The 24,431-nt window shown below is 46.7% G+C and overlaps 1 protein-coding gene across 1 annotated transcript in view; it reads left to right on the top strand.

Annotated features, from left to right (window-relative positions):
* Positions 1 to 24,431, top strand: part of BCAS3 (BCAS3 microtubule associated cell migration factor) — a 698,169-nt gene that overhangs the window by 93,810 nt on the left and 579,928 nt on the right. The window contains exons 8-9 of the mRNA XM_056864967.1: positions 3,517 to 3,624; positions 12,345 to 12,421. Coding sequence (XP_056720945.1) covers positions 3,517 to 3,624; positions 12,345 to 12,421 — 185 coding nt within the window. The remainder of the gene's footprint in view (positions 1 to 3,516; positions 3,625 to 12,344; positions 12,422 to 24,431) is intronic.

Genomic DNA, 24,431 nt, shown 5'->3' with positions numbered 1-24,431 from the left:
ACGTTGGCCCCACCTTGGATCCTGCAGTCGGGAGGAGTACAGCTTCATACCCAGTTTTACCACTTCAATAGCTGTTCCTGTGAACTTGGCCACAGCTGAACACCCCTTTCCTTTTTATATTTTTTTTCAAATGCATTTTTGATCAATGTTTACACAGCTGGCCATTTTGGGCAACTCCCCCTGCACTGGTCCTAGAACAATGTACTGGGGGGCGGGGCGGGTTATGGGTTGCAGGAACGACCTGCCAGATGAAAGCCACTCTCCATTTCCCCCCCCCCTGCAAGATGGTGCCCATTCCTATCCCTTTAGTCTCTTCGGGTGTGCTTTCTGCTCTGTCTGTTGGAAGAAAGCTGGCTTTTTCTGAAGGAACAGCTGGAGAACCTTATTTATATTAAAATGATAAAAGTGGCACGTGCTGCATATTATATTTTTTTGTTGTCGTTAAAGCAAATAAGGAGTTTGTTAAAACCGACTGTGGGCTCTTTGTACTTGGACGACATGAGCAGCTGTGCGTTCAGCTGTTTGTCCATTAAGATAGGGATATCCATTCCAGCAACGTGTGTGTTTTGCAGGGAAATCTCAAGATCCTCGGCCACCCAACATCCTGCCATCCATGTGACCAAACACTGAGGCCGAAACTATATGTTAGGGAGGCTGTGTGGGTCCAGCTGAAATAGCAGCCCTGTTTCTCCTCTTCTACCACACACCCCAAGCACGTCTAGAAAATTAAAATGTGTGACGTGATGTCACATTTCTTAAATTTCTCTATCCTCCCACCCTACAACCATTTCGTAGGTTGCCATGTAAGGGCGGGAAGGGAGGCACTCACAAGATGATCAAGTTCACGTGAATCCAGATGAGACTGAGGGCAAGCTAGTCGGCAAGAATAAGGGTCCGGAGGGGATACCATGTCCCACCTTTGATAAGATACAGTTATAGAAGAAGAAGAAGAGGAGGAGGAGTTAGTTTTTATTTGTCTTTCTCTACCACAAGGGAGAATCAAACCGGCTTACAATCACCTTCTCTTCCCCTCCCCACAACAGACACCCTGTGAGGTAGGTGGGGCTGAGAGAGCTCTGAGAGCTGTGACTAGCCCAGGGTCACCCAGCTGGCTTCATGTTCAGGAGTGGGGAAACAAATCCAGTTCACCAGATTAGCCTCTGCCACTCATGTGGAGGAGTGGGGAATCAAACCCGGTTCTCCAGATCAGAGTCCACCCCTCTTAACCAATACACCACACTGGCTCCCAGTGGCTTTGGCTGGCCATGTTAAGAGTTTGGGAGTGTTGTTAAATCCTGCTCTTACAGTGAAGAGACAGATTAATGTAGCAGCTAAAAACACTTTCCACTCTCTACATGTAGTGCAGAAATGCCCCCCTCCATCTTAATTTAGCTGATCTGGCCATTCTGATCCATGCTAAGGCTGCACTGTTGTAATACACTCAACATGGGGCTGCCCTTGAAGACGATCCAGAAACTTAAGCTAATAAAATATCTTGTGGCTCATTTACTAGCTGAAGTTAGTTACATTTTTCATTCTAAACCAATGTTAAAAGATATTGCATTGGTTGCTCATTTGGTACCAGGTCCAACTGAAACTGCTACTTATCGCCTATAAAGTCCTTCCTGGACTAGGAGCTACATGTCCTCAGGACTGTGTCTCCCGGTATACCCTTGGGCAACATCTTCAGATCTACTTAATAGTGCCCTCCTGCAAGCAGACGAGGTCAGCACCTGACTGCTCCAGAGTTTTTTTTCTAGAGTGGCTCATGAGTAGTTGAATGACCTTGCTATACTGATGAGGAAGGCCTGTAAGGTGTGCACATTCCAAGCTAGTTACCTTCAGCTTCGCAGGCTGCCAATCAGGGAAGCTGCAGCTAGCCCATAAAACGAGTATAGATTCTCCCCACTGGGAACAGGTGTAAACGCAGCTTATTGCCACAAAGCCAATATCTGGTCATTCTTCTGTGTTGCCTGATGGATCCTGGGCCAAACTGCGAAGCCAGAAGTAGGGTTGCCAGGTCCCTCTTTGCCACCGGCAGGAGGTTTTTGAGGCAGAGCCTGAGGAGGGTGGGGTTTGGGGAGGGACTTCAATGCCATAGAGTCCAATTGCCGAAGTGGCCATTTTCTCCAGGGGAGCTGATCTCTATCGGCTGGAGATCAGTTGTAATAACTGGAGATCTCCAGTTAGTACCTGGAGGTTGGCAACCCTAGCCAAAAGACTTTTCCCTGCAGCTCCTTCTTCTGCTTCCCTTTGGAAGGAGAAGCCTGGAACTTGGACCGAAGCACCTGTGGCCAGGCTCCAGAAGACAGTGCCATACACCCCCCTGGTTCCTCTTAATGTGTGCTTCTTGTCTTACATTTTGATTTTAGCTGCTTCAAAAGCCAAACTTGGCAGACAAGCAAAGTAGAAATATGATAATAACACCAGCCTTCTCTTGCTTAGCTTTAGCAACACTCAGGGTGCCCACAGACCTTTCACTGCACCCAGAAGTTTGCTGAATTCCATTATTAAAAGTCAGAATTTCTAAACGACTTCAAGTAATTCACCGTAGCCAGGACCAAGTGTTGTAAATCACTGTAGCCAGAATAACTGCTAAAAACCTTAAAATTCTGCACTACCAGAAGCTGAATCCTGTGATAGTGTATATATTTTGCAAATCAATCAAATGCACATGGTCTCCCTTATTTTGCATAACATTATCAGTTTTTATAAATAATGTGTTCCAGCCTTGGTAGTCGTAGGAAGACGAGAAGGCTTTTATACCTTGCTTTTCTCTACCATAAGGAGTTTCAAAGCGGCTTACAATTGCATTCCCTTCCTCTCCCCACAACAGGCAACTTGTGAGGTAGGTGGGTAGGGTTGCCAGGTCAGGGTTGGGTAATACCTGGAGATTTTGGGGGTGGAACCTGAGGAGGGTGGGGTCTGTGGAGGGGAGGGACTTCAATAGGGTATAATGCCATAGAGTCCACCTTCCAAAGTGGCCATTTTCTCCTGGTGAACTGATCTCTGACGCTTGAGATCAGTTGTAATAATAGGAGATCTCCAGCCACCACCTGGATGTTGGCAGCCCTATAGGTGAGGCTGAGAGAGATCGGAGAGAACTGTGACTAGTCCAAAGTCACCCAGCAGGCTTCATGTGGAGGAGTGGGGAAACCAACCTGCTTCTCCTTCTCCAGGTTAGAGTCCTCCGCTCTTAACCACGACACCATTACAGTACATGGACCCCCCACTACCACCTCTGGCCACTGTAAATAATGATGAATAAATAATAACTCATAATCTCTCTGGTTTCTATACTTGCCACGTACGTTTGAGCTCATCTTAAGAGCTAGAAATATATGGATTTCTTTATAGGTGAATGCCGGGATCCTCGGAAGACTGGATCCTACATATTTTCCCTATTATATGACGTGTTTTTTCCTTCTTTCCTGAAGACTCATGCTCTCCCCATAGCCCTGACCCCAGGCTCTAGATTTGCAGTTGGTGAACTCTTGTTTCTGTTATCTTTTGCAGTACCAGCCCCCTATACTGCTGCGTAGACCTGCACTCTTTGCGTACCGGAGAAATGGTCAAATCCATACAGTTCAAAACACCTATTTATGATCTCCACTGCAACAAAAGGTAAGTGCCAGTGTTTGGATTTCTTTTCCATCCAGTCCTCAAGGCTGCAATAGGTTTATAGCACTGCTGCATTTATTCATTTCTGTCCCATCTTTTTCCCATCATGGTTGAGGGCAGCAACGGTTTCCATCAAAACTGGCTTCTATGTTCCTGCTTATGGTGTATAGTTAAGCCTGGTTCATGTTGCCCAGCCGCCAATCTCTCCTGACTGGGGGTTTATACATGCTTCATTGTTGCCTCTGGATCTGATAATATGTTGCTTGTGGATTTTTACTGGAATTTTAAACAGTAATTTTATACGTATTAATATTTAAATGAGGGTACAAGGTTTTGTTTATATTGGTTTTAAGCTGCCCTGAGCCCAATTTTGGTCAGGGAGGAGCGGGATTTAAATTAATTAAATAAATAAAACTTATGACGGTATACCTAAGGATGCTCAGGAGGTAGGGTTGCCAGTTCTGGGTTGGGAAATACCTGGTAATTTTTGGGGTGGAGCCTGAGAAGGCCAGGGAGAGGACAGAGAGACTTCAATGATGTATAATGCCAAAAACTGCCATTTTCTCCAGGTAAACCGATCTCTGTTGCCTGGAGATCAGTTGTAATAGCGGGAGATCTCCAGCCACCACCTGGAGGCTGGCGACCCCATCAAGAGGTCTCCCATTGAGGCACTGACCAGTCCTACACCTGTTAAGTTTCATCAACGCTGCTGCATCAAATGCCTTCCCAACCATACCCTAGGACCCTTGGCTATGTTTACACTGACCCTGGGCAGGCCTCTCTGCCATCTCTTTTGCTTCACATGAACTGAGAGTACACCCTAGATTCAGCCAGCGCTCTCCTGTGACTGCCCACTGCCAGGGTTTAGATCCAGATCAGATTAGTGCAGTGCATGTAATGCATTGCGACTTACCCAGACTCCTCTCTGTGGCAATAAAGTTTTCAAGGCACCTCCAAGCACATTTTGAAATCTCCTACCTAGGAGGTAGGGTGTGTGTGGGGGGGGCGTGTGCGGGTTAAAAATATGACAGATAAATTAATTTATCTGTCCAGTGCCCCAGGCAGATTGAAGCCTTTCCTACTACTGAGATCCTTTAACTGGGAGATGTCATGGGTTGAACTGGGACCTCTCCAAGGGAACGTGAGTGCATGAACGTGGGGGTTGCCCTTGAAAAACATTAGCAAACATTGGTACAGAATGCTGAAACCAGCATGTTGACTGCAGTGGGTCATAGGGACCATATCCCTCTAGTCTTGTTCCGTTTACACTGGTTCCCAATCAGTTTCTGGGCACAATTCAAGGGGCTGGTGTTGACCTTCAACACCCTCCATGGCTTGGGACTAGCATACTGAAGGACCCTACTGAACCTCTGTGACCATCTTCTGAGGTCCTGCTTCAGGTGCCCCTGCCATATGAGATCAGTAAGGTTGCCAACCTCCAGATAGCACTTGAAGATCTACTGCTATTACAATTGATCTCCAGATGACCAAAATCAGTTCCTCTGGTGAAAATGGTGCTTTGGAGGGTGGACTATATGGCATTATACCCTGATGAGGTCCCTGCCCTAACCCTGCCCTTAAAATCTCCAGGTATTTCCCAACCCAGAGCTGGCAACCCTAGGTTGGTGGCAACCTAGGAGAGGGCTTTCTTGGTTGTGGCACCAACCTCTGGAACTGTTTCCCCAGAGAGACTCACCTGTTCCCTTCTGTTGTCAATTGGTGGGTGATGACCTTTTTGTTTCCGCTGGTGTTCCCTCAGTGATCCCTCCTTCCTGCCCTGTGTTTTAATTGTTGCTTTTATGGTTCTGTATGTGTATTTTAGCTTTGGTTTTAATGGTTTCAGTTATGTGTTCTTGTTTGTGTTTGCTGGTTTTTTAAGACAGGTTGTAATCTGTTACGTTTCTAACTTGTTAGATACCTTGGTGGCCCTAATGAGGGCAGAAAGATGGGATATAAATTTTGAAAATGAAAATATTTTAAAAAGGGAAAATCAGAAATGATAGCTGCTGCTAGGGGAAGTTCCCTGCCGTTATTCCTCTCAATGGGAAACCTCTGTAAGTTTGTGAGGAATGTCTGTACTTCATGTTATTGCTGCAATTGTGCAGTAAAGTCAGGCTGAGACAGAGGGAGGGACTTGTCTCAGCCACTGAGTGAGCTTCCTTGCTAAACGAGGGTTTGATCCCACCTTTAAAGGCTGCGCTTCACACCCTTAAAATGCATTTCAACATTCCAAATACTTATACTGCCGCCTTATACTAAACCAGTCCCTTGGTAAATCAAAATCAGTATTGTCTACTCAGACCAGCAGTGGCTTGCCAGGGTCTCAGCCAGAAGTCTTTCACATCACGTACTTGCCTGGTTCCTTTAACTGGAGATGGCGGGGATTGAACCTGTGACCTTCTGCATGCCAAGCAGATGCTCTACCACTGAGCCATGGCCCCTTCCCATTATCAGGGTATTATCATATTAGGGTAATCCTTTTTACAGTCCTGCAAGGTAGGCCAGTATTATTTCCATGTAGCATATGAGAGTGGCTTCAGTCTGTGGTATAGAGGAAGGAAGGGTGGTGTGGTGTTTTCACCATTTGCTTCCACCGATCTGGGCCTGGCTATAACTGCTTCTGAGTCAGGCTTATCTCCCCTGCTCCTGCAAAGCTTCTGGGCTTATCTTTGTGCCTTCCTCATTTTGTCTGGATATCTCTGCTTGTCAAGCCTGTAAATTGCTCTCCTGATCTCCTTATCCACCTGCCTGCCCTCTGTCCCCCCCATGTTTCTTCCCACCCCCTTTTGGTCAGACTCCTTTTCTTAGAGGAAAGGTTGAAGGAGCTGGGTATGTTTAGCCTGAAGAGGAGAAGACTGTGAGAGGTAATATGATAACCATCTTCAAGTCCTTGAAGGGCTGTCATAAAGAGGATGGTGCCGAGTTGTTTTTTGTTGCCCCAGAAGGTCGGACCAGAACCAGCGGGTTAAAATCAAATCAAAAGCGTTTCCATCTAGACATTAGGAAGAATTTTCTAACAGAGCGGTTCCTCAGTGGAACAGGCTTCCTCAGGGGGTGGTGAGCTCTCCTTACCTGGAGGTTTTTAAGCAGAGGCTAGATGGGCATCTGTCAGCAATGCTGATTCTATGACCTTAAGCAGATGATGAGAGGGAGGGCATCTTGGCAATCTTCTGGGCATGGAGTAGGGGTCACTGGGGGTGTGTGGGGGAGGTAGTTATGAATTTCCTGCATTCTGCAGGGGTTGGACTAGATGACCCTGCTGGTACCTTCCATCTCTATGATTCTATGACCCTTGCTGGTCATGTATTGTGCTTTGACTTCCTGTGCTGGCTCGACGGACACCTCCTTGCTTCCCCGCTTTACCCCATCCTGGTCCCAGGATCTTGCACCTTCTGTTTTTCATCTGCCCAACCTGCTTACGGTCTACCACCAACAGGAGGACCTGTAAAAAGAATCAGCGTGGATGCAGTATTGGGGCAGGGTGTTTTTTTTGTTTTGTTTTTTAATCCTTCCATGTTGGAAATTGAAAGAGGCCCCAGTCTGATGCAACCAAATTAAGAACCCAAGTAGTTCTCATTTTGTGACGTTGTTTAGACTGGCAGCAGCCCTTGACAAGACCAGGCAGCTGCCAGGAGCCTATGAGGATTTGGCGGGTTGCGTTGCAGACCTATCGTGATCTCTGCCTACCTGCCTGCCCTGACATGGGAGATTATGCTCATTGGTTCTAGGCAGTACTTCCTGCCCTTGGCAAGAATGTGCTGCTCACTTGCAAGCCCTGGCCTAGTGTTGGGCTCCCAGAGTTCTGAAGACCAGAGGGGAGGGGCTGTGGCTCAGTGGTAGAGCATCTGCCTGGTATGCAGAAGGTCCCAGTTTCAATCCCCGGCATCTCCAGTTAATGGGACTAGGCAAGTAGGTGATGTGAAAGACCTCTTCCTGAGACCCTGGAGAGCCACTGCCAGTCTGAGTAGACAATATTGACTTTGATGGACCAAGGGTCTGATTCAGTATAAGGCAGCTTCGTGTGTTCATGTGAGGGAAGGTGGAGATTCTGCAGCAGTGAGCTAGGGGCCGGCTGTTGGTGGGGAAGGGGCGTGGCCATGACTGACAGACCCCACAAAACCCCGGGGCCATCCTTGTTCAGACCCTTATTTTGTGTTGTGCCACCTACGTTACCAGAATCTAAAATGGCTTCCTAATTATTGGCAAATTGCTGTCCTGGTGAGCTCTCGGCTGCTTGGCTTTTTTTTCGTCCTTGCGCTTCTCATCTTGGTAATCGTTTAAAGTGATTTATTATATAAACCCTATTTTTTCCTCCTCTATAATTCCATTGCATTTGTGGGGGGGGGGGGGAAGACATTTTTAGCAAATAAAGCACTGTTACGTCTGGCAGATTTGCAATAAAAAAGCTCACCGATGTGATTATTTTCGAGGATGAAACACTTTTTTAGATTAATACGCTATATGCCAGTGGCGGATTTTTACTTTGAGTCACCGGGGAGAGTGAATTATTTTTAAAATGTAAATTACAGGAGGTAGAACATGATTTGCGCGCGGGGTGTGTGTGTTAACATTGCATCCTGGGGGTGCCCCTGCTTCCATTTTTCCACATGGTCGCAGGCACATAACCACGTGAAGACACTGTTAGCAGGGAGACAGGCAGTCTGTGGAGAAGAAACCACTTCTGAGTATTTCTTTGTTAAACCAACACCCTTAAAATTATTCATGCTGCTTTTAATACTTTCTTTCTCCTTTATGACATTGGTTGACTGAAGGTCTGTTCACATGTCATGAAGAAATTCAGGTTTCTTTGGATGGGGTTACCAACTCCTGCTTGGGAAGTGCCTGGAGATTTGAGGGTGGGGTTCGAGAAGTGGAGGGACCTCGGTAGGTTATAATGCCATTCAGCCCACCCGCCAAAGCAGCCATTTCCTCCAGGGGAACAGATATCTGTCATCTGGAGATCAGTTGTAATTCTGGGAGATCTCCCTCCCCCACCTGGAGGTTGGCAGCCCTAGCATCAGCCAGGAGCCTGTTTTATTCTCAGGCTCATACGCGAGTTTCCTCCTCCTCGATCCTTGCATGCGGAACTGCAGTTGAAGCCTGCCTGGTTAATCTAAGTCCAGTTGTCGGTGACATCCAGATTTACAGCACGTTCCTATGCAGAATTACTCCAGTCTAAGCTCATTGAAATGAATGGGCTTAGACTAGAGTAACTCTCTTTAGGATTGCATTGTCTGGCACCAAAACACATTGGGTTTTATTTCTTACTTGGTAACCGGGATTCTAATCCTGGTTTAGAATCCCAGTTTGTTTATTTGGAGCATTTTTAGCCCTTCACCACAATCAGACTCAAGGTAAGTTACAGTTATAATGAAACCAATATATAATTAAAACAAAGTTAAAAGTAGGGTTGCCACCTCCAGCTTGAGGAATTCCTGGAGGTTTGTGAGTGGTGCCTATGGAAAGGGGACTTTTTGGGGTAGGGTTCACCTAGAATCTATGGTATGCTATAGTTTGCCCTGTGAAGCTGCCATTTTCTCCAGGGTAACTGATCTCTGTAGTCTGGACATTAGTTTTAATTCCAGAACTCCAGGCCCTTCCTGGCGGTTGTCAATCCTAGTCAAAACTAACTGTATGTAAAACTGGCAGTGTTAAAAGCCCTCCTGAATGATTCTGCCTTGAGAGACTTCAAGAATCTCAACAAAGTGGAAGCCTTCTAATAACTAGTTATTATAGGAAGGCTAGTCCATACAATCGGATTAGCCACTGAAAAAGCCCTGCGTTCCAGTTATGGGGAAAGCAACAAGCCCCAGTTTGTTAAAGATGCTTGAATTTGGATGTCGCAGCCAACTGGAGTTGTCAATTGCAGTTCTGCGCTCAGCACAGGAGCTCGAGAACAAAGCCGGCTCCAGCTCCTCATAAAGGAACACCAGGGACAAAATACCAACAAGGAGAGCAAGGAGCAGAGGATGGAAGGAGCACGCGGGCCCGAGGGCTTGAGGCTCCTTCTCGGTCCCAAACTTGACATCTGAATGCAGCCTGAGACTAAACATGTGCGACAGTCTAATCCCCACCCACCATTTTCAATCACATCTCTTTATTTTTAGATGTTGTAATTATTTTTGCTCTGGCATTAGTCCTTTTTTATATGTTGTTTTGTAAAATTGTAATAAATTAAAAGGCAAGAAATAAACTGATGCCAAAGAAGTGCAAGTTTCTAACTGAAGAATTCTGTTTTTTAAAAAAAGAGCTTCTCTGTTAAATTATGGGCATGGTCCTTCCTTACACAGGTGGAACACTCCATGTACAACAGAGTTCTTTTTGCTCCTCTTTCCTACTTGGCATATGCACATCAGGCTGTTATAGGCTGATACGAGGGGCAGTTTTCCTGCATTGTGCAGGGAGTTAGACTAGATGACCCTGGTGGTCCCTTCCAACTCCATGATTCTATGATTTGTATGCTCTCTGAGCTTGTGTTCCTTGACCTAGCTGGGAAAGGTTGGTGGTGGCAGGCAGTGGGTATGGGAAGTTATGCGCAGACCTGCCATTCATACAGTCTGGTGTGGTGCACATTTGCATGCCCTTGTGCATGGTTTTATTTAGGATTTAGGGGCTGCTGTAAAAATGTGTGTAAATGTATATTCCTCCATACAGATGTAGTCTCTCTCTGTCTCCTTCTCTGTTTCCCAGTCTAACTTCATTTTATATAATCGTTACAAACAGGGCTAAACTTGGGGTGGGGGTTGTTTTGAATGAAATTTTTTTTGGGGAGGAGCAAGGTAGGTTACTTTATTTATTAATACAGTCACAGACCAGCATAAACCACAACAAAATTCTAAACAGGTCAAATAAATTATTAAAATTACTCCCACACGTGAGTTGGCTTATACTTTAGGGGACGTGCCAGTTAGGTAGAATGATAAATAAGGTTGCTAAAAATTCTATAATAATCCAGCAAAAAAAATGTAAACTCTCAGTGTTTGGCAAATTTTACAGACTGCCACACAGCAGTACATGCTGAAACCAGTGGTTTTTCGTCAGTGAATAACATACAAGCATAAACTGAGTCTGATTAACAGAGATACCCACTCAGGAAGGGAAGAATACACTTAGAACGAACCTCTTGATATAAAGGGCAACGAAGTAGAACACGTTCCATAATTTCAGTCTTCCCTAAACAACAATTTCAGTCTTCCCTAAACCACAGCTGTGTCTGCCTTGGAATCTTTTTGTATTACCCACCCAAAACCACAGAATGGGGCAGGGTAGGTTGGTTTAGTACAAAGTGTTGAATTTGTATAATTTGTGAAGCCATCATCTTCTGATGATGACTTCACAAACGATTAAACAGAATGGAAGATACGCATTTTTGTAGTACTTAATATGTTCTGCTCAACAAGTGTGTCTTTAGATAATATAATACTAGGTCTATTTTCTTTCTTAACTTTTAGTTCTCTCTATTCCAAAACCAAGAAAATGTATTGTTTATGGCCGTTGGCCGCCACAAAGTTCTCTCTACTCAGAAATGAAATGGAAGAGATGTCTTTACTTGACTCAATGGCGGTTCCTGTATTTTAATTACAATACTATGCAGAACTTATTTGGGTTGCATTTTTTTTTTTTTGATTTGTAAAAGTGGAGGGCCAATATTTATTGTAGGCCCCCACCAATAGATTTCCTCCATGAATTCATGGCTCCAGGGAGCTGCTTTTTGAAATGTTCTTCAGCTGCACATCTGGGAAAACTACCCAATAGGACTGCACTTGGTTAAGTTTACTGGCAGTCCTGAAATGTCATTTTAAATTTTGGTTTTGTGTCTTTTACGTTTTTTATGCCTTTTTATCTCTCTTGTGAGCCACCTTGAGCCCTGATCTACATGGCCCAGGTTAACCCGATCTCATTAGATCTAGGAACCTAAGCAGGGTTGACCCCGGGCTAGTACTTGGATGGGAGACCACCCAGGAAGTCCAGGGTTGCTACGCAGAGGTGGACAGTGACAAACCACCTTTGCCCATCTCTTGCCTTGAAAACCCTGTGTGGTCGCCATAAATTGGCTGCCGCATGACCCCACTTTCCACCCTGTAAGGAGCTCCGTTAAGAAAGAAAGGCACCTTGTAAATGTTTTAAATAAACGAAACAGATCTCTGTTGTGCCCTTCCACACACAGGCATACATTGTGCCCATAGTTTGGTTTCTGTGTAAAAAGCAAAAAAGTAAAAAATATGGTTTGATGCACACATGGCTTTTCTTGTGATGTTTCCCATTTCTGCCAATACCTGGGGGGGGGGGGCGGGGAATCATAGATACTGCTTGAGAATTGGTGGTTGGGAGAAATGTGCCTCATAGGGTTGCCAGTTCTGAGGTGGGAAGTTCTTGGAGATTTGGGGTTCGAGCCTAGAGAGGACGGAGTTTAGGTAGGGGAGAGATCTTAGCAGGGATGGAGTTTGTCCTCCAAATCAGCCATTTTCTCCAGGAGAAATTATCTCTGGCGTCTGGAGATAAGTTGTAATTCTGGGAGGACTCCAGGCTCCGCAGCCTACATGGCACGACGCCATCACTCTCTGGGTTTCCTCCACACCGCTGGTTGTTGAGAGTGGACTCACATCTCGTCATGTGGTGGAGCTTCACTAGACCCTGCTTATGCCTGCTGCTTTCAGCAACAGCCTTGTGTCTTCCATGGCATCTAGTCCTATCCATAATGGTGTTTTGTTATTCTGTCTCAGGATCCTTGTTGTGGTCTTGCAGGAAAAAATTGCTGCCTTCGACAGCTGCACCTTCACCAAAAAGTTCTTCGTTACAAGTAAGTATTCTGTCGGTTTCCATTTCCCGGCCCCTCTTTCCTCTGAAGGGTGCGTGAATTGATTGTTGACTCCTTTAGGAACCAAATGCTGTTACCAGTTGCACGGGGACTTGATTTGCAAATTGTTGTCATTGTGCTAAATATCACAGGAACAAATTCCATTGAAATATGTGAGATTTCCATTATATTCTGGCACAATGTAGTTTTTTTCATTTCACTGAGAATTTGCACAAGAGAAATTCACTTGTGTACAACTTAAACACCATCTACACCAGAGTAGTATAGCGGTTAGCGCAATTCTAAGCAGAGTTATATCTATTGAAATTTCAGAAGTATCTCTGGTTTAGGATTGTACTTCACAGTGGGTAGCCGTGTTAGTCTGTCTGCAGTAGTAGAAAAGGATTGTACTGTGAGTGTAGGATTGGCACTGGGAGCTTTATTTTCCAATCCTTGATCACCCATGAATTTCCTTGGATGATCTTGGGCCAGTCTTGCTTTCTCAGTTTCACAGACCCCTCTCGGCTTATGAGCATGATGGGACAAGGAAAACCTATATACTGATATATGCTTCTTGGAGGAATTTTGGGATAAAAATGTAAACAATCGAGATCTGTGGAAGCATCATAGAATCATAGAGTTGAAAGGGGCATACAGGCAATTAGTCCAACCCCCTGCGTAATGCAAGATCAGCCTAGAGCATCCCTGACAAGTACTTGTTTAGCCTCTGCTTAAAGGCTGCCAGTCTTTAATCAGAGAGGGAAGGCATCTTGGCCATCTTCTGGTCACTAGGGGTGTGTGTGTGTGTAGGGTGGAAGTAGTTGTGAATTTCCTGCATTGTGCAGGGGGTTGGACTAGATGACCCTGGTGGTCCCTTCCAACTCTATGATTCTATGAGTGAGGGGGAGCTCACTACCTCCCTAGGTAGCCGATTCCACTGTGGAACAACTCTTACTGTAAATCCCACCCCCCAGTATCCTAATATCCAGCTGGTACCTTTCCACCTGCAATTTAAACCCATTATTGCCAGTCCTATCCTGCTGCCAACAGGAACAGCTCCCTGCCCTCCTCTAAGTGGCAGCCCTTCAAATACTTAAAGAGAGCAATCATTTCCCCCCTTCAACTTCCTCTTCTCCAGACTAAACATTCCCAACTCCCTCAGCCTTTCCTCGTAGGGCTTGGTCTCCAGGCCCCTGATCACCCTCGTCGCTCTCCTCTGCACCCACTCCATTCTGTCTACTCCCAGCTCCATGCTTTACGATTTAGAAGGGAGCCCTTTTTTTGCAGCTTTCATGAGCCTCAGAGTTGAGGCCAGTGACTAGTAGCAGCAGGGACTTTTCAGTGGTAGCCTCTGTCTTGTGGAACCCTTTCTCATCAGAAGTTCCCTAGATCTGTATGGTTGGCCCTTCTAAACCCTCTTCCTTCCTCACCGGCCTGTTGGGACTAGCTGTAAATGTTGCCTTTTAATTGATGCTGACTTGAGGTGTTGCTTTTGGCTTAGTCTTTATTTTTTCCCCAAAGCTCCCAGTCAGTGCGTCACAAGAGGAGTGCTTGTTGAGTGTATCCGTCACTCTCTGACCCCTGAGATGGGAGGACTTTACACAGCAATGAGTCTTCTCCCAATGTGATTGAATTAACTGCCAGAGTAATGATGGCCACAGGCATAGATTGCTTTACAAGGGTATTAGACAGATACATGGAGGATAGGTCTATCAGTGGCTATTAGTCATGGTGACTAAAGGAAACTTCCTCATTCAGAGGCAGTCAACCTTTGAATCCTAGTGCCAGGAGGCAACATCAAGGGAAGACCCTTTTGCTGGACCTCCAGAGGAACTGGTTGGCCACTGTGTGAGACAGGATGCTGGACTAGATGGACCGCTCGTCTGATCCAGCAGGTCTCTTCTGATGTTCTTTTGAAGGTCTCGACCTCTGTGTTCTGTTGCTGGAAGAAGCAGAAGAGTTGGCTTTTATATGTCAACTTTGTCTCCCTTTTTAAAAGGAGAATCAAAGCGGCTTACAGTCTCCTTCCCTTCCTCTCCCCACAACAGACACCTTGTGAGGTAATTGGGTCTGAGAGAGTTCGGAGAGAACTGTGATTAGCCCAAGGTCACCCAGCTGGCTTAGTGTGGAGGTGTGGGGAAGTAAACCTGGTTCACCAGATTAGAGTCTGCCACTCATGTGGAGGAGTGGGGAATCAAACCTGGTTCTCCAGATTAGAGTCCACAGCTCAAACATTACACCACGCTGGCTCTGGACTGGTTGGCCACTGTTTGAGAGAAGATGCTGGACTAGAAGGACCAGTGTGCTGATCCAGCAGGACTCTTCTTATGTGAGACTGACTGAAGCAGTAAGGATTCACTTGGATTCTGTGATGCAGTGTATAATAGCTAACAGTTGTGAGGAATCCCAGAAGCATCCCCATGGCTCAGAAAAATACACTCCCATCCCTGAGCCTTGACTGACTGAGCAATGAGGAGGGCGAGACATTAGAAAGCAAAATGGACTGGGCTATCCTGCAGCGGCACAGAGATTGCAGGCATGTCGTCCTTGGGAGTTGTTTAAGAAAATTATTTGCACGTATGTGTAGGTAGGAAGTTATTTCTGAATGTCTAAAAATGCAAAGCCTTGACCTGGATGGCCCAGGCTAGCCTGATCTTGTCAGATCTCAGAAGCCAAGCAAGGTCAGTAGTACTTGGATGGGATACCACCAAGGAAGGCAAGGTTGCTATGCAGAGGCAGGCGATAGCAAACCACCTCTGTTAGTCTTTTGCCCAGAACACTCTACTGGGTTGTGATAAGTAGGCTGTGACGGGAACTTTACACATGCAGAAACACAAGCCTTCCATTTTAAGTCATGGTACGGCATATTGTCTTGCTGGGAATGCAGATTGCAGGGAGGGTTTACCGGTAGTGCCGAAGGGTTTACAAGCTTCAGTCCTGCGGGTGTGGCAGCACAGACATCTTTTAGGAGCCAGGGCTCAAAGAGGCCCGCCAGCAGATATTTAACACAGGGCACACTGGGGCCAGGGAAGACTTCCTACTGCCTTAGGTTAAGGCAGGCTGGAGTGGAGGAAATGGTAACAGGAACCCCCTTTCCTCTGGAACCAAGGCCCAGTGGGGTAATGGAAGCGCTCACGAGCCAAGAAGTGTCGGGGAGATAGCGCAGTCCTCCATCACGGGAGCAGATAACTACCAATCCCCAGCAGGAGGGGAGAACCCTCATGATAATTTAAGCATGGATCAGGGCAGCCATGGAGGTGGCGAGCAAGCAACAGAGTCTGAGAACAAGGGAGATGGCAGTTGGCCCTGCTGAGAAGTGCCATCCTTGCTTTGGGAAGCAGAAATCTGTCTGTCTGTCTGTCTTGTGCCCAGATGTTAAACGTAAACTCTTCCCACCCTTTGAAGAGAGTTAACGTGGCTGGCCTCGATGTGTATTTGTTTGATTTTTTTTCCTCCTCCCATCGGAAGGATGCTGAAATTCAAGCTTATGCTAGAAAGCGGTTTTTCTCCTTAAAAGGAAAACTGTAGTCAAGCTTGCTGAAAACTGAACGGGGGGGGGGGGGATTGCTTTCAATTTAGTGGATCTTTGCATTACAACATTCTACATTTGCGTCTGTGTGCTGTAAAACGGGAAGCGGCTTTTAAAGCAAAGGGGGAATTAACATTGTGTGTGGAGCAATCTGAAAGTTACCAATAGGTGTCAGTTTCTCCCCACAACATGGCCTTCTCATCCCCCAAGAGTCTGTTAGCAGCCTTGATTTTGGAGACACTAGATGGCTCTTTTGTGGCGGCCGCTATTGATTGATTGATTGATTGGATCCTTGTGAAATCAGACCTGCATAGGGCAGTTCCTTTCCTGCCCCCCCCCCCCCCGATTTTCCTGCACAGGTTTCTTGAACTAATTTTAAGCAAGATGAACGGAAGTTGAATATCTGTGCTAGGGGAGCGTGGTGGTGGAAGAAGATGGAACAGGCCATGGTTGGAGTTCGTTGATAAGGTAGGGGCTAAGAGAGGGACAATGCGGCAGAAGTAGGATAGCGAGGGGCAGAGTGCCCCCCTAACTTAAATCACCTATTGTGCTGCCCATTATATTTAAAAGCAGTTGCTTTGGTGAATGTTACTTAAATTTCTTATTGGAGAAGCCTATTCTAGCACAAAAGAAGAGACAAGGCTGTATCTAGAAAGCCTTTTTGTTGGTGGAAAAGGAAAGGGGGGGTCCCCTTTGACCGCCAAAAATGGGTATGTTGGGGATCATTGGACTTGCATGTGCAAAAGCCTTACGGGGGTGGGGCTGTAGTCAGAAGGTGAATTGGGCCAGATTGAGCAAAAAAGTTGCCTGGATCCAAACCAAAGGCAGGAAATAGAAATTTCCGGAACGGTTGGAATGGAAAGTCCTTGAATATACACCCGGTGCCAAAATTATAAGTGGTGTGTCTAAATTTAATCAGCTTAGGATGGATTCATCCACCAAGATTTCAGCTTTTAATATGAGATCATCATAAAAATGTTCAGGGTCCAGATGAATGGCTGCTTTGTATCTGAGCGTTTTGTAAGAACACATTCTTAATTGGAATACTGTGGTTACATCGGACATAGTAGGAGAGCTTTAATTCAAGAGCTCAGCTGATTTTTGTGGCCTTCAACAGTCTGCTTTCAAGGGCCAGTTTGTGATGTTAGACTGATAACGCAGTGAATCACCATAAGTTTCCCGTTGTTTGGTATGATTACTGGCCTTCCAAGTTCTCCCACTTCCTTCTTCCCAAGATCACCACACTCCAAAAGTATGTTCCTGGCCCTCAGCTCATACTGGATGCTCAACTGTGATTTTGGCATATGCACAGATATTCACGGTCACCTTAATGAGAGATGAAAACTTGTTGGTTTGAATTGGTTTTACTTCTGCCGTAATCCAAGGAGCTGCCTGCTTTTTTGGGGGGTGGGGGGAGGGAGAATACCAAGTGCTCAGTTGATTTTTAGTGGTTGAATTGGTGGGAAGATTTACACTGCAATTTTAAGGAGAGTTACTCCAGTCTAAGCCCATTCATTTCAGTGGGTTTAGACTAGAGTAGCTCTGCATAGGATTGTACTGTTAGTTGGTTAATCGGTGGGGCAATGTCCAGAGTCTGCCTGCATATGCTTTGAGACAGGGGGCTGTAATTTGAGCGGTGCATGAGAGTCAGTGTAATGGTCAGAGTACTGGGCCTTGATCGAGGAGCTCCTGGTTCAAATCCCTGCTCATCCATGAAGCTTACTGGATGATCTTGGGTTGGTCATCTTCTTGCAAGCTAAGCTACCTCACAGAGTTATCATGAGGATACTATGGGAGGGGATAACCCTGAGATCCTTGGAGATAAAAATGGGATAAAAATGCAATAGATTTGTCCCAATAAGGTATTTTGCCAGCAAGGAAGAAGAAGAGTTGGTTTTTATATGCCAACTTTCTCTACCACTTAAGGGAGACTCAAACTGGCTTACAATCACCTTCCCCTCCCCACAACAGACACCCTGTGAGGTAGGTGGGGCTGAGAGAGTGTGTCACCCAAGGTCACCCAGCTGGCTTTGTGTGTAGGAGTGGGGAAACGAATCCAGTTCACCAGATTAGCCTCTGCTGCTCATGTGGAGGAGTGAGGAATCAAACCTGGTTCTGCCGATCAGAGTCCACTGCTCCAAACCACTTCTCTTAACCACTACACCACGCTGGCTCTGTAGGGTTCCCCCTTCTCCTGCTTATTCTGCACCACAGCTCATCACACTAGGTCAGCAAACTGCGGCTTGGTTCGGAGCCCCTGCTCTCGCGCCCGCTCGCGCCGGCAGCCGGGCTGCAGAGCCGGTGTGCCTGAGAGGGAGAGAGCGCGAGAGAGCAGGCGAGCGGGCACTCTGACTCCCCCCCCCCATTGTGGAGAATGGCCAGGTCCCATTTTCCCTTGCCCTCAATGGTTGAGAGGCTAAAGCCTCCCCTCCCCTCTAGCGGCGCGATTGCTGGGTGGGTGGCTGTGCGGTTCCTGGCCCGGGCCCGCCCGCCTATCAGCTGTTGGGCGGGGCGGGCTTCCATTAGCGGCGCGTCCCCGGCAGCGGCGCTGGGCCGCGCTGCCCCGTCTTCTGCGGTGCCGACTCAGTTCCCCCGTCGTTTTCTGGGCCTGCGGGTCCCTGTAAGCCGGGAAGAGGCACACTTTGGAGCCAGCGCAGGGGGTTGTTTGGTAAGTGGAGGGTGCTGGGAAAGCCCTGGGGCGCGGGGTGGGGCCCCCGACCCGGGACACACGTAATTCTACAACTCGGGGTCATCTGCTGAAGCTGGAGGGTGGGAGATTCAAAACTGATAAAAGGAAGTATTTCTTCACACAACGCGTGGTTAAATGGTGGAACTCCCTGCCCCAGGAGGTGGTGATGGCTGCCAACTTGGAGGGCTTTAAGAGGGGAGTGGACCTGTTCATGGAGGAGAGGGCTATCCATGGCTACTAATCAAAATGGATACTAGTCATGATGCATGCCTATTCTCTCCAGGATCAGAGGAGCAGGCCTATTATATCAGGTGCTATGGGACGCAGGCAGGACAATGATGCTGCACTGGTCTTGCTGGTGGGCTTCCTGGAGGCACCTGGTTGGCCACTGTGGGAACAGACTGCTGGACTTGAAGGGCCTTGGTCTGATCCAGCACGGCCTTTCTTATGTTCTCATGTGTTTACTGCATCTGTGAATCTAGAAGTTTCCTCACATTGTTCACATTAAGTGTTTGTCAGTCATTGTCATGATTTAATTTTATGGATACCTTACTTACTTTTTTCCCTCCTCAGAGGCCATGTCTACCCACTGGCTTTCTTAGCTGTAGACCTGGACTCCGAGGAGGGGAAAAAGTCCCCCTTCAGTGGCCAGGTCCACCAATTGGCTTCTATGGGCCTCCGGAGGCCAAGTCTACTGCCAAGAAAGCCAGTGGGTAGACCTGGCCTCCCAATGGGACTCAACCAGAGGCCAGGTCTACCAATAGGCTTCTATGGCGGTAGACTAGGCCTCCAGACGAGGACTCCGGATGGGGAGGGGGAAATGGCAGGGACTTACAATTTAATTTTTATCGATAAATAAGATCACTATTAAGTATGATATCAAGTTTTATTCAGTGTACCTATAGTTTAATTAAGACTTAACTTTAATTAAAGTTTATTAAGTTAATAAACAGTGTACTTACCTATATAGTTTAAGTTTAAGAAATTTGGCTCTCAAAAGAAATCTCAATCGTTGTACTGTTGATATTTGGCTCTTTTGACTAATGAGTTTGCCGACCCCTGCACTAGGCCTGCTTTTGCTTTAAAATAAAGGTTAAAGCGCGAATTGCTCTTTCCCTTTGAAAAGAAACGATGGAATTAACACCATGATAGGACATGATCTTTGTGTCCAATAATGAGGGATGGCCCATCTTTCTCTTTTCTGACTCTTGTCATCCTGATGTTGATGTGTTCTTAGTCTCAAGGGAGGAAGACAGTGATTGAAGCCATTATCTGGCTCCAAGTATCTATTGACAAGGTACCGTTGAGTCCCCAAAGAGGCTATTTTCTTGAGCAATTTATTCTGTGTGCTTACGCTGTCCTATATTAAAAATGATGATTCTGCCCTTGATATGACAAATTGTATAGACCCATTATTTATTTATAGAAGATAATGTAGGACCGGTGCTGATTTTTATTTTTGGATGCGGACAGACAGGAACTCTACATTCCCAGACCGGAACTCTACATGTGGCACTAGGGTTGCCAGGTTCCTCTTTGCCACCGGCGGGAGGTTTTTGGGGCGGAGCCTGAGGAGGGTGGGGTTTGGGGAGGGGAGGGACTTCAATGCCATAGAGTTCAATTGCCAAAGCGGCCATTTTTCTCCAGGTGATCTATCTCTATCGGCTGGAGATCAGTTGAATTAGCAGGAGATCTCCTGCTACTACCTGGCCGTTGGCAACCCTATGTGGCACTCACATCCCGAATTCTCTTCTCCCCCCAAAGATTCTCACTCTTAGTTCCCATTTTCACTGTTCTGCTGCTCCCCCGCTCCAAAACAGGGATTCCAGTAAGGAAATCACAATAGCCAAAGTATATCTACTGATAACTTCACATGAAGTTAGTTTATACTGGGTCAGACCATTGGTACATCCAGCTACTCTCAGTGGCAGTGGCTTTCCAGGGTCTTGGATAGAGACAGGTATTTCCTAACACTTGCTGCCTGAGATCTAGGGTTGCCAACATCCAGGTGGGGCCTGAAGTTCTCCTGGTGTTACATCTGATCTCCAGACTACAGAGTTCAGTTCCTTGGAGAAAATGGCAGCTTCAGAAGGAAAACTCTATAGTATAGCATAGATTCTAGGTGAAATCCTTCCCCAAATTTCTAGGAATTTCCCAGGCCAGCGTTTGCAATCCTACTAATGTCCTTTAACTGAAGATGGTAGAGATTGAACCTCTGGGGCCTTCTTTAACCAAAGCATATGCTTTCCTGCTGAGCCACAGCACCACCAACTTTCTGACCCCTTTCAAGTTTTTCAAATCAGGCTTCATCTCTGAGCAACTTGGGGGATTCTTCCTTCAATGCTGGCTGCAGACCTCTTTCCTGTTCACCATTGACTTGCCTCGAGTATCCGCTAGCCTTAATGGTGTGCAAGAAGCCAAGACCAAATGCTGGATGTATATCCTCCAATGTGATATACACCATCATCTTCCAACAGTGCCCTTCTGCCATTTGCATAGGCCAAGCAGACTGTGTGCAATAGGATAAATGGAGGGGGGGAAAATGAGGTATCAAAAATGAAATTGCTCAGAAATGGGGAGGAGAGGGGAAAAGGGAAGTTAAAGTCCAGCCTAAGCAGAGTCACACTCTTCTCAGCTCATTGACTTCGAAGGGTGTCACTCTGCTTAAGGCTGCCTTGTTAGTTTCCCGGGATACTCTTTAGCAGGCTTTTGCAATATTGCAATATTAAAGTCGTCTCTGTTATAAAAAGGGAGACTCCAAAACGAAGCATGAAATTCACTAGCTCATTGGAACTCAGTCTCAACAAATCCTGGGAATTTCAAGCTCGATTCCAGAAGCAGCTGTACTTTTTTAAGGTGCATGTTTACACTGATCTGTCTACAATTCTCTGTTCACCATCAGTGGCCAGTTTGGAAGCTGGAATCTGTCTCCTTGTGAGGAGTAGGACAGGAGGAACTGACGCCACTTGAAAACCTCTGTGTACAAGCAACATTTCCATGGCATGCAGGGACATTTCCCTGCAGTCACCCCCGCCAACTACTTCAAGGCTTACTTTTGATTATGTATGCCTTTTCCGCCTGTCAGAGGTCGCCTTGCTCTTCCTGCGCATTTTGCCCGCATTTTCCAGACTTTGGCTAAAACAGCATCTGGAAAACACGGGCAAAATGCGCAGGGAGAGCGAGGTGACCTCTGACAGTCAGGAAATCAAAAGGATAATCAAAATGAAGCCCCAAAGCAGTTGGTGGGGGTGACCGCAGGAAAATGTCCCTGCATAAAAGGCCCATGTTTCATTCCTTTTCTTTGATTCTTCTGTATTTCTTCCACAAGCCATGCCTTCTCCCAGTATTTTCTTGAGCCCACCGTGTGCCATAGTCTCTGGCTGTGTGAAGGCCTTGAACCAGGAATTTTCGGTGAGTTGATCCTCAGCCCTGTTCCCTGAAGCACCTCTGTCAGACCTGTGACTTTTTCCTGAGCCCCAAGCAGAGTTACTAGTCCTCAGCTTTAACGCGCCCATCCCAGACATGAGTGGTTACCACCCTTCCCTGCCTCTATACAAGCTTCAGCAGGCTAGAAAGCGCCTCCCTTTGTTAAGCTCAGGCTCCATGCTTGAACTTGTTTCTGCCTGTATTCTTGCCAGGCCTCTCTGCTCCTTGGCCCTGGCAGCCTCGTGAACCAGTTCTTTTGCAACTCATCCTTGCCAGCTTGGACCACTTTTTTGGAACGCATCTGAGCTTGGCTGCCTAGTTGCAAATCTGCCTCATGCAGACGCCTTAGCCTGGCTCTTGCTGTTAGGAACATCAGCCGTGCTGCTTGACCCCCTGGAGGGCCTAATCCTTCAAAGGCGGATGCAGCCCCTTTTCAAGCCTTGACCCTTCAGTGCCCCAAGAGCCACACCCTCAGATTAAAAGGCTGCCCTCGAATTGCACCTGTTTTCAATGCAAACCCTGAAGCACTGGTAAGCGTGCCAGCCAGCAGCTTTCAATGGCTGTTACAGCACTAGGTATTCCCAGCGATGTATCAAGAGTTTGGAAATGTTATAAAAAACATCGCTTTAAAAGGGTTTTTGGATGCCACGGCTAAAAAATGGTTGGAAGACGACTTCACAGCTAAAGGGGCCAAACAAAGTGCAAACAGTATTTTTATAACAGTTTCAAACTCTTAATACATTGGTGGGAATACATTGAAAGTGTGAACAGAATTTTTTATAACATTTCCAAACTCTTGATACATCGCTGGGAATACCTAGTGTAACAGCCAATAAATGAGCGATTGGATTATACACTGGTTGATGCTTTTCATGAAAGGAAGATGTACCTCTTCAACTTGTTGGCCTGCTGAGAAGTTAAAACCCCAATGGAGATGGAATGGCTTGCCTTTAAACTTGGCCCGGCTCATTGGAGGGAACGCTGGTTCAGCTTCCCAAGGCAGCTGCCTTTGATTAAGAAGCTGCTTTAAACTCCACTTGCCCATTCGTTTTGAGTTTGAAAAGGCTTTGTCATCAGCAACCAAGCAGTTAGAAGGTGCGTATGTGCATAGCGCCCTGCCTGGTTTTAACATGCTCTTTCTGCTGCATTCCGCAAAGAGCTTGAACACAAGGAAGGACGCATGGAAGCTGCCTTATAGTGAATCAGACCATTGGTCCACCAAGGTCAATACTTTCCACTCAGACTGGCAGCAGCTCTCCAGAGTCTGAGGAAGAAGTCTTTCACATCACCTACGACCTGAGCCCTTGAACTGAAGACACTGAGGATTGAACTGGGGACCCTCTATATGCCAAGCAGACGTTCCACCACTGAGCCATAGCCCCTCCTTCTTTACTCTCAGAGCTGTTTAGCATTTCCCAAAGCTTTGGTAGCTGAAGGATGCTGCTTTTCTGTATTCAAGTCAGAGGCACTTGTACCCCTGAAAAAGCCTGCTCTTAGAATGGGCAACAGAAGGGATTTTGCTGGGCTTCAGAGGAACGCTCTCCTCTGCCTTTTGCCTGCTCAGCTGTGCAGAATTCTATCACATTTCCTGTCCACTGCATTCAGGATCCCCTCCCACCTCAGCTCCTGCCTGCAGAAGCTCGTACTAGTATGGTACTAACAGTGCTGCTGTTGGACTTTGGAAATCAGCTCAGGACAGCAATTCTCCAGTGGTATGTGTTGCAAGAAAATTAAGTCAATAAAGGCTCCTGCGTTCCCAAACTACCCATGAATGGAGGAGGCCGCCTGTGAAGTTTTTGCATGATTTAGTACTCTAGCCAGGCCTCTTTCCAATCAGACCACCCTACGGGTGGGTGGTCCTATTATACTGAACGCTGCACCATCAGTGGATCTCTCCTGCTGCAGAAATGAAGCCAAATTATCAGCCCTTCAAGGAAGTGAGCCCAGAACTGTGATTCACAAGAAACATGGGTGGGCTCCTCTGAGGGTAGGCAATTCCACTCTCTACAAGTACATCTGTTTAGGAGGGTGTCCGATTTTCGGTTTGGAAAGGGTGAACCTCTTCTGTTAGAAGTCTGGGCCAGTAATAGTGGGAGGGGGTCCCTCAGTGTGCAGTGATAGTGCTGTAGTTTTCACTGCACGCTGAGGGTAGCCCCAGGGTAGCCTGCTCTCATGATATCTCAGAAGCTAAGCAGGGTTGGCCCTGGTTAATAATTGGATGGGCAGCCTCCAAGGAATCCCAGGGTCATAATGTGGAGGCAGGCAATGGCAAGCCACCTCCAAATGTCTCCTTACTTGAAAACGCAACGGGGTCGCCATAAGTCAGCTGTGACTTGACGGCAAAAAAAAAAAAGGTGGCTAAGGAAAGG

The sequence above is a fragment of the Euleptes europaea genome, chromosome 19 (assembly GCF_029931775.1).
Source record: "Euleptes europaea isolate rEulEur1 chromosome 19, rEulEur1.hap1, whole genome shotgun sequence".
NCBI classification, from domain to species: domain Eukaryota; kingdom Metazoa; phylum Chordata; class Lepidosauria; order Squamata; family Sphaerodactylidae; genus Euleptes; species Euleptes europaea.
The sequence above is the reverse complement of the archived record's forward strand: the minus strand, read 5'-3'. Positions and strand labels throughout refer to the sequence as shown.